This window comes from Medicago truncatula, chromosome 7 (assembly GCF_003473485.1).
Source record: "Medicago truncatula cultivar Jemalong A17 chromosome 7, MtrunA17r5.0-ANR, whole genome shotgun sequence".
NCBI lineage: Eukaryota > Viridiplantae > Streptophyta > Magnoliopsida > Fabales > Fabaceae > Medicago > Medicago truncatula.
This window is the reverse complement of record NC_053048.1, coordinates 53,265,736-53,275,898: the sequence shown is the minus strand read 5'-3', so window position 1 is coordinate 53,275,898 and position 10,163 is coordinate 53,265,736. Positions and strand designations below refer to the sequence as shown.

The window sequence follows — 10,163 nt, the reverse complement described above, 5'->3', positions numbered from 1 at the left end:
TAAAATGGTGATTCATGGTGGAACAAATGAATTAGAAATGTATTTATATATGGTCCTTTAAAAAAAAATATCACAATTACTAATTGACTTTTTTGTAAGAAACAATTACTCATTGACTTGACTCTAACAAAAAAATTGAAAATCAATTTTAACACCGGTTTTTTATAAAATTTTAATAAATGTTATTAAATTAATGGCATAAATATGTTTTGAATACCTACCAATTTATCATTTTTCCTTTTAAAAATAGGGAATGCTAAACGGTGCATTCAAAGACATTGGTTAAAAAGAAAGTTTAAAATAATTATTTGATCAAAAATAACACCTTATAATTTTTAGATAAAATTTCTATTTATGAATTCCTTAATCAATTCACCGGAGCACTGGTTAACAAGACCCATAAAAATATACTCCCTTCGTCCTGCAATATTTGACTCATTTGAAAATGTGCAATTTTGACCTAACTTACTTTGACCATATTTTTTTTTACTAATATACAAAGATAAATAATATCATATAAAATGTCGTTAGATTCGTCTCGATGAGTATTTTCAAAATATCAAATTTTCATAATTTTTTCTGATATATTATTTAAGATATTTAAGCTCAAAGTTATGCATTATCATGCGTAATAAGGTCAACTGTGTCAAGTAGGATATAAGGAGTATTTTATTTTTCAGTCTTACAAGTACTATACTTGTTGATTTTAGTCCGTGATTTGTTTGTTTTACACATGTGTTGTACTTAGTGATGAGTTTCGTAAACGGGCTTAGCTCTCATGAGACGGGTTCTGAGTTCAACTATTGGTTAACTACATTGATCCGAAAGAGATGGCACATAAATAACCTAAAGAGAAGGACAACAACACATAACTAAAGTGCAAAAACAAAAAACCAACAAAAAAGGAAACAACACGACAAAATTTAACGTGGTCCCCACATTCAATACTACAACAAGCGCGTGCTCCTCACATATCCTCGTAGATATCAAAACCCAATTTCTCGCGATAAAATCTAAAATTAACGAGAAGACAGCGATATATAGATCAAAATCTCATTATATCGTTTCAAGAACGAAAGCGATGGTAGAGAAAAGATAGGGTTTTTAGAGTGGACGTGTGCCCGAATATTCACTAGATTTTAATAACTAGTTTCAAATCCGCAAAACTCTCCGCAGCTTTGCTTATCACGTATCTCTTACAAAACGATAGCTTATATTGATAATTGAACCCACTTATCAAATAAGCAATTGTACTTATATCTGATAGGTCAGTAGAAAATGAAAGACCCTTATCTCAGTGTGTATAAATGCATCGAAGATAGCGAGAAACAGAGTCTCTCTCTTCTCTCTCTTTCTCTCTCCTCTTTCTTATCCGCAGTCTTTGAAACAAACCCTAGAATTTCTCAAATTCAGAGCTTGTGTACTAATCCTGTAAGATTTTCAGATTGTGAACTCTGTAAGTTGCATGGTTTATCTTTAATTTGTTTTTTGTAGATGGAATTGAATTATTACACTGTTTTCATTTTGGTTTCAAATTTAATTCTTGTTTAATTATATTTTTTTTGGTGTTTGAAATTGAAGATCGGTGTTCAGATTTGAGGATCCGCTATGACTTCTTTGAGCAGAGAATTGGTGTTTCTCATACTCCAATTTCTGGAGGAGGAGAAGTTCAAAGAATCTGTGCACAAGTAATTATCATCCTTGTCCTTTTTTTGTTGTTTTGATATTGCTGTTGAATTTTTTCCGTACAAATTTTCAATTTTTTGAGCAAAAATATTGTTTTTTAAATTTACTATCATATTTTTTATTATTAATTAATTAATTGTTATTATTATTGTTGTTTTATAGATGAACATTTTTATAGATATTGAAAGGGGTCATTGGTAATTGATTAATTTATCTGTGTGGTAGTTTTGATCTTTAGCTATGTTCTGGATTGTGATTGAGAATTGTATTGGAAATGGGCTTAATAATAGGGATATGAGGGGAATGATTTTTTTCCTTCAAATTTTTGTGTTAATTTAATGTTCTGGATTATGATTGTGAATTGTACAAATTTTTGTGTTAATTTAAAGATGATTTATTTGTATATGGTTCATTGAGTGACAGTTATCTAATTGACTATGTGTGTGTTGTGAAAATCATAATCTAGACTGTACATCAATATATAATTACTTTCTGCGCATTGGTCTATTGATTATTTTTTAATTTTTATTTTTACAAAAGGTCTATTGATTATTGAATTCTGTATTAAGATTCAACCATAGATTTTCGGTGTCATGAAACATAATTTGCATTGCTTCGTTGGCCGTTGTTCCATTTGGTTTCTGGTGAAATATGGAAAGAAATTAACTGCTTTTGAATATGAAAAATGTACTTGTCGAGTGCAACTCTTGTAAATATTTTAATGGTAACAAGCCATTTCGTTCTGTTCCAAAAGGCTGAGATTTACAATCCCATCAATTAGAAATTAGAATCTAGATGATGGTAAAATTAACTGAAAACTCTAGTGTTTATCATTTTGTACTTCATCGTTACTTCTTATTTCTTTCTTTATAATGCTTGTTTACCGTGTAGGCTTGAGAAAGAATCCGGGTTTTTCTTCAATATGAAATACTTTGAGGAAAAAGTACAGGCCGGTGAATGGGAGGAAGTTGAGAAGTATTTATCAGGGTTTACCAAAGTTGATGATAATAGATACTCCATGAAAATATTCTTTGAAATCAGGAAGCAGAAATACCTAGAAGCACTTGATAGGTATATATTATTACTTACGATCCTTAATCATTTTTGGATTTTTCTATTGTAACTGTGTTTATTTAAGTACTTGACATGTTGCTTTGTGTTTGATGTTTTTAAATTTTAGGCAAGACAAGCCAAAGGCTGTTGAGATATTGGTGGGTGATTTGAAAGTATTCTCGACCTTCAATGAGGAACTATACAAAGAAATAACCCAGCTGTTAACTCTTACTAATTTCAGGTAATATGTTGAATACATAGTCCAGCGTACAATATTGTTTGGATGCCGTGTCGTATATTGTCTATTACATTGATGAGAAAAACGAAGTCAGTTTATATTCTTGAATATTATTTCAAGACTCATATAACGATAACAGGGCAGAGATTGTGAAATACTATGTTTATTTAATTGTGTTATATGCCTTTTATGACCAGTAGACTTGCCAATTTATTAAGCTGCAAATCTGAAAAGTTTTTCCTTTTCATTTCATATGCCAGGGAGAATGAGCAGCTGTCTAAGTATGGTGACACCAAAACTGCTCGAGGGATTATGCTGTTAGAGTTAAAAAAGCTCATAGAGGCAAATCCTCTGTTTCGTGATAAGCTTGTCTTCCCTACTCTGAAGTCGTCAAGATTGCGGACATTAATCAATCAAAGGTATAAATGCTATAATAGTAGATAAATACGCAGGTTAAAGTTTTCAACCTACTCTCTCCCCGCCCACAAAATTCATTAGAATTTACCGTGTTTTCTAATTAACTGCTTGTAGTTAGTTGGGTTCTTTTTGGATGGAAATTGAAAGAAATTTGTGTGGCTTTTACCTTTCCAATACATACAAATACTATATCTCTTTGACTTTTACATCAGATTTTAACTCCTCACATAAAATCGATTGTTGATTAAACTACTTGATTAATGATAAGAATTTGGAAGCTGGCCACATTTTTCATTAATTTAATTTATATTTTTGGATTTCTAGTGTGTTATTCCTTGCCTTTTCTACCATTGATCCTTATCCACTCTTTGTTAATACAGTTTGAACTGGCAACACCAGCTATGCAAAAACCCAAGGCCAAACCCAGATATAAAAACTTTATTTATTGATCACTCGTGTACACCTTCTAATGGTCCTCTAGCACCAACACCTGTCAATCTTCCAGTTGCTGCTGTTGCAAAGCCTGCTGCTTATACTTCACTTGGAGTGGGAGCTCATGGTGTATGATACCTTGCATTTTAAAAACTTGGTTCCTTACACTTAAAAATTATTTATCATGTTGTTTAATGAATATTTTGTTTCCATTTATTTTCTACAGCCCTTTCCACCTGCGGCAGCAACTGCTAATGCGAATGCTTTGGCCGGTTGGATGGCCAATGCCTCAGTTTCATCATCTGTCCAAGCAGCTGTTGTCACAGCATCAACCATACCTGTCCCTCATAATCAAGGTTAACATTTTGTTTCTCTTATTGTCCTTTTATTTTATCTTGAAAAAATGTGCACATTAATTTTGCCAATAACTCACATCATAAGTCACATTATATCTTATTCTACACATCCTAGATTTTTCACTTGTCTAGCTTCAGTTGAACAAAATTATTATAACTAGTGCCCTAGCAGTTGAAATTGCATTTATCAGGCTTTGTGAGCAGGATGACATGTTCTGAAGTTTTGCTTAGTATTTCACGTATTCATTAACCTCACAATGTAAGAGGGTGTCATGATTTGTGCTCCTGCCATTTGCCTATTTGTTTAACAGTGTCGATCTTGAAGCGCCCGATAACACCTTCAACAACTCCTGGCATGGTTGAGTATCAGAGTGCTGATCATGAACAGCTAATGAAAAGACTCCGGCCTGCTCCTTCTGTGGAGGAGGTAATATCAATAATCTTCTGTTTAGGATATCATTAGATTGGATTTCTTTATGTAAGTAAATTGTTCGACTCATCACTAATGTTCATTTTTGTTATCTTAGGTTTCTTATCCTTCAGCTCGACAAGCCTCTTGGTCGCTGGATGATCTTCCGCGAACAGTAGCTATGTCTTTGCATCAAGGGTCCTCTGTGACAAGCATGGATTTTCATCCTTCTCACCAAACCTTACTCCTTGGTATTTCCTATAATTTTTATACACATGTATAATGCTTCATTACTAAAATCCTGACAAGTATTATATGAATGCATTTTCCCATTGAGCAGTTGGTTCAAATAATGGTGAAATTTCACTTTGGGAACTTGGGATGCGAGAAAGGTTGGTGTCAAAACCATTCAAGATATGGGACATATCAGCATGCTCATTACCATTTCAGGTTTGAATTTCATTTGTTAATGAGTTCTCATACTGTGCAATGTTCGAAACCATTGGAGTCTTATAGTTGAGAATTTAATTTCACAGGCAGCTGTTGTCAAAGATACACCTTCTGTTAGTCGTGTCACATGGAGCCTTGATGGAAGTTTTGTGGGTATGTGATGTTTTTAAAATATATTTTGTAGTTTTCAGACTCAATATCTAACTGGGTTGCTTTGCTGTAGGTGTTGCATTTACTAAACATTTGATTCACATATACGCCTACAATGGATCAAATGAGCTTGCCCAGCGTGTGGAGGTGAGAGTTATTCTTATAAGGGTAACTGAAGTTGTAATTGCAGTTTGATTTAAATTTCTTTCTTTGTGCAGATTGATGCCCATATTGGTGGTGTGAATGACTTGGCATTTGCTCATCCAAATAAACAACTTTGTGTTGTCACTTGTGGAGATGATAAGTTGATAAAGGTGCACAAGATCTACTAATTTCCGTTTTGGATTACGCAAATAAGTTGTCTATTTTTTCTGAAGAGGAAACTTTTAACAGGTGTGGGATTTAACGGGACGAAGACTATTTAACTTTGAAGGGCATGAGGCTCCAGTATATTCTATCTGTCCTCATCACAAGGAGAACATTCAGGTATGAGGCTCCGGAATGTTAATTTGCTTTCCCATCTTACTAGCACCATCTTTCATTCCACACTTCCAATTCGTTCATTAATAATTTGGTTCTAGGAAAATCAAGTATTCCGTGTTTACTTGAGTTTTTTATGCATATTGTCTACACTTGTATTATTATTGCAACACCGCTTCAATTTTACTAAATGCTGTTATTGAAACTTCACAGTTCATATTTTCAACTGCCGTTGATGGAAAAATAAAAGCCTGGCTATATGATAATATGGGTTCTAGGGTTGACTATGATGCACCCGGTCACTGGTGTACTACAATGCTTTACAGTGCTGATGGAACTAGGTAATATATTTTATTGGGGATAATTATCAGATAATTGTGATGTATTAAATGGAAAACTGTATCGATGTACCTTCCTTTTTTTTGTCTTACCCTATTTTTTGTTTAGATTATTCTCTTGTGGGACGAGTAAAGATGGAGATTCATTCCTTGTTGAATGGAATGAAAGTGAAGGAGCCATCAAGAGAACGTACAATGGGTTCAGAAAGAAATCTGCTGGTGTTGTGCAGTTTGACACAACCCAAAATCGATTTTTGGCTGCAGGTGAAGACAGCCAAATAAAGTTTTGGGACATGGACAATGTTAATCCTCTAACAAGCACTGAAGCAGAGGGTGGATTACAGGTGGGCTCGACTGTTTTAAGTCCCTTCTGGAACATAACTTACACTTCACGAGACATCCCTCATATGATTGTTTGAATTTATTCAGGGACTTCCACACTTGAGATTCAATAAGGAAGGAAACCTTCTCGCTGTTACTACCGCAGATAATGGATTCAAAATTCTTGCTAATGCTGGTGGTCTTAGATCCCTAAGAACGGTTGAAACTCCAGCATTTGAAGCATTGAGGTCTCCTATTGAATCTGCCGCAAACAAGGTTTTGATATAGTTGTTTACTTTCCCTTGGTTCTTGATATTTGGATCAAAACATGAGTTAATAGTCTGTCATGTGTGTTGGTTAGGTATCTGGCTCTTCTGCTGTTAATGTTAGTCCTGTGAGCTGTAAAGTGGAAAGGAGCTCCCCTGCAAGGCCTTCTCAAATTCTTGTATGAACCTGTTCCTTTAAATTTAGTGATCATGAGTATCATATACTAGTTATAACTTCACAATTGCAAAGTCATATTTAAGTGCTATGAGTCTATGAGAAATGTTTCACTTTTCCCCCTCTAATTGCACACAAGCATGTTGAACTTCTCGAACTTGCCTGATATTTTTATTCTTCTGGCATGCTTCATTCCACTATGCGATGCCATTTTTTTTACTATGGATTCTTTCGGATATTTTTTTATTTGATGCCTGCATTTCTTTGTGGATTATAGGGAACCAAGTAATATTTCTTAATTCAATAGAAAAGAGGTATTTGAGCTCTCTCAAACTTCAGAGAGAACTTATCTGTCTAACACTCAGTACCAAACTGCATGATCTCCTCTCTCCTTCCCTTCTCCTAAATTCTCCTCTCTAACATAATCCCGTTTTCCCATGATATGATACTACTAGTAACTCAATAAATCTCCTCTGGCCCCACCTTCCTTCTAGAATATACTTAATAGTTTCCATATTGCTGACTTCTTGAACAATACAGTTAACTTTTTTTACAACACGTTGATTGGTTTTGCTATTTTCAATGAAGAATGGAGTTGATCCTGCGGGTAGAAATGCGGAGAAACCTAGGACTGTGGAAGATGTAATGGATAGAACTAAATCATGGCAGCTCTTCGAAATTGTGGATCCTGCCCACTGTCGATTAGTTACCATGCCTGACAGCACAGATACTTCGAGCAAGGTTTGTGACTGTTGATTATGTGACAATGAGCAAGCTATATTCTATTATATATAAACTGTGTTCTGTGAACTTCTGTAACACTGGAGTATATATAGGTTGTTCGACTTTTATATACAAATTCTGGTGCTGGTCTTTTGGCACTTGGGTCAAATGGTGTTCAGAAGCTGTGGAAGTGGTCTCGGAATGATCAGAATCCTAGTGGGAAGGTAAATTAAATATTTACTTGCATCTCTCTCTAGTCGTTTTTCTTTGAAGCTCTTTTTTTATTACTTTTTCCCCTTTCAATAGATAACAAAATTCTGACTTGTATATTATTTTAGGCGACTGCTAGTGTTGTTCCGCAACATTGGCAACCCAACAGTGGTCTTCTTATGACCAATGATGTTTCTGGTGTCAACCTTGAAGAAGCAGTTCCTTGCATTGCACTCTCAAAGAATGATTCATATGTTATGTCTGCATGTGGTGGAAAGGTTTCTTTATTTAACATGATGACATTCAAGGTATGTATGGAAGGACACTGCTGGGATATTCATATTTCATTCAGTTGCTAGCTTTACTGGTAACTTACAGTGTACTTTCTTATAGGTAATGACAACATTCATGGCACCACCTCCCGCCTCTACGTTTCTGGCTTTCCACCCTCAAGATAACAACATCATAGCCATTGGGATGGAGGATTCAACTATTCATATTTATAATGTTAGAGTGGATGAGGTGATTACTACCTTCAATTGCTTACTTCCTTCATTTTAAGATTTATTATTTCTTAATAATCTCATGTCTTTTCTGGGGATATCTTCTAGGTGAAATCAAAATTAAAGGGTCACCAAAAGCGAATTTCTGGTTTAGCTTTTTCAACCAATCTTGGCATCTTGGTTTCATCTGGTGCTGATGCTCATGTATGTCTTTTAGCAATTCTTTCATGTTACATTCAGAATGACATGGGAAACCTCTTATGCATATCATTTAGTGCCCAACAACACTAATAATTAATTTTGGAGATCTCTTTGTTAGTTATCTGTCATTGGATTTGCTTATATTTTCTGGACTGGGGTGATTTATGAAATTTAATAACCATACTTTATAGAAATGATTTTTAAAGGTGCCAATACTTGGTGTGTTGCTCGGTACTATTTTCTTTTTTAGTTTCCAAGCGTATAGTGTGCATTTTGAAAACCATTTACTCGACTGAAATGATTTCTGGGCAGCTTTGCGTGTGGAGCATTGATACATGGGAGAAAAGAAAATCAGTTCCTATACAACTACCTGTGGGGAAGGCTCCTGTTGGTGAAACTCGTGTACAGTTCCATTCAGACCAACTCCGATTATTGGTATCCCATGAGACTCAGTTGGCAATATATGATGCCTCAAAGATGGAACGCATTAGACAGGTAAAATTGTACTTTTATCTAGTGTTGCTGATGTGGCTACTGGTTGCTTATAAAACTAAAATTGATCTATCTTTGTACATCAATTGTTGCAGTGGGTTCCACAAGATGTTCTGTCTGCTCCTATATCATATGCAGCTTATTCTTGCAACAGTCAGTTAATTTTTGCTACATTTTGCGATGGCAACACTGGGGTTTTTGATGCTGACAGCTTGAGACTAAGATGTCGCATTGCACCATCAACATACTTCACAGCAACGACTTTAAGCGGGTAGGTTTCAGTGTAACAGACTGGATCCAATTTTTAGTTTTTATTCTATTGAATATTGAACATTTGATCAAGATTTGTCCTGAAATTTTAGTTTTATTTCGTGATTCATGATTTGGCAATATTCATGTGTTGGAACTTGACTCATTTGAGGTGTTGTATATATTGCAGAAGCCAAGCTGTGTATCCTTTTGTTGTGGCAGCTCATCCACTCGAGCCCAACCAATTTGCCCTTGGATTGACTGATGGGTCAGTGAAAGTGATAGAGCCCATTGAATCAGAGGGAAAGTGGGGATCCAGTCCACCTATGGATAATGGAATGATGAATGGTAGGGCAGCATCATCTACAAGCAACCACACACCCGATCAGGGTACACAAAGATAAGAACATTCATTGGATTATACTATAGAATATTCTTTCCATCTGTAATTTTCGCAGCTTAGATTTTTAGTTTTGATTCCTCCTTCCTGCTTGTTCGTCACCAAAATCTGGTAAAGGTTAGCTTTGACATAAAGCAGTAAAAGTTTAGTTGTAAGCTCTTGTACATTTGTTCCAGTCACAACTCAATTACATTTGTTGTACTTTATTAAGGTGCAGTGTTTCTGTTTCTCGATGACAATCTGAATTTATGCATTCTCAAATTTCTTTATATGAGATTTTGGTCAAATTGTGATTATATATCGCAACCTAGGGAATGTTGGAAATAATCCCCTCCCATTTCTACTGAGTGAGTATTGCTATTTAGCCTGAAATGAAGCATGGAAGAACACCATGCACAGTTAGAAACCGGTTAATATTAGGGGTTATAATGATGGTTGGGTGGTTGCGGGTGAGACATAGGGGTTGAAAATCATAACGGAGCAAGTTTTATATCTCACTCTCAACTAATATTTAATAATTTGCGAACATTTTCCTTTCAAATAAAAAAACAACCATTTTTTTTATTAAAATGGCACTAATGATTATTTAAGGGGATTTTAACTCCGAACCTTGA

At 34.9% G+C, this 10,163-nt stretch overlaps 1 protein-coding gene across 1 annotated transcript; it reads left to right on the top strand.

The window, feature by feature from the left end:
• The first annotated feature begins 1,295 nt into the window (after positions 1 to 1,295).
• On the top strand, positions 1,296 to 9,794 carry LOC11423151 (topless-related protein 3). Its single transcript, XM_003626138.4, has 26 exons — positions 1,296 to 1,456; positions 1,582 to 1,688; positions 2,578 to 2,757; positions 2,867 to 2,980; positions 3,238 to 3,396; positions 3,775 to 3,955; positions 4,053 to 4,182; positions 4,494 to 4,609; positions 4,710 to 4,842; positions 4,932 to 5,041; positions 5,128 to 5,194; positions 5,265 to 5,338; positions 5,410 to 5,505; positions 5,585 to 5,677; positions 5,885 to 6,012; positions 6,119 to 6,353; positions 6,439 to 6,606; positions 6,692 to 6,775; positions 7,360 to 7,512; positions 7,608 to 7,718; positions 7,833 to 8,012; positions 8,098 to 8,226; positions 8,316 to 8,411; positions 8,721 to 8,903; positions 8,996 to 9,171; positions 9,340 to 9,794. The coding sequence occupies exons 2-26, from the start codon at positions 1,609 to 1,611 to the stop codon at positions 9,551 to 9,553; spliced, it is 3,390 nt and encodes a 1,129-aa protein (XP_003626186.1). The 5' UTR covers positions 1,296 to 1,456; positions 1,582 to 1,608; the 3' UTR covers positions 9,554 to 9,794.
• Positions 9,795 to 10,163: the final 369 nt, after the last annotated feature.

Excerpts from the sequence above, each read along its gene's own strand:
- LOC11423151 (XM_003626138.4), top strand. The coding sequence starts at position 1,609 with ATGACTTCTTTGAGCAGAGAATTGGTGTTTCTCATACTCCAATTTCTG. Across the intron at positions 4,610-4,709 it reads CTGCTCCTTCTGTGGAGGAG|GTTTCTTATCCTTCAGCTCG; the intron begins GTAATATCAATA and ends TTGTTATCTTAG. Across the intron at positions 4,843-4,931 it reads TCACCAAACCTTACTCCTTG|TTGGTTCAAATAATGGTGAA; the intron begins GTATTTCCTATA and ends CCCATTGAGCAG.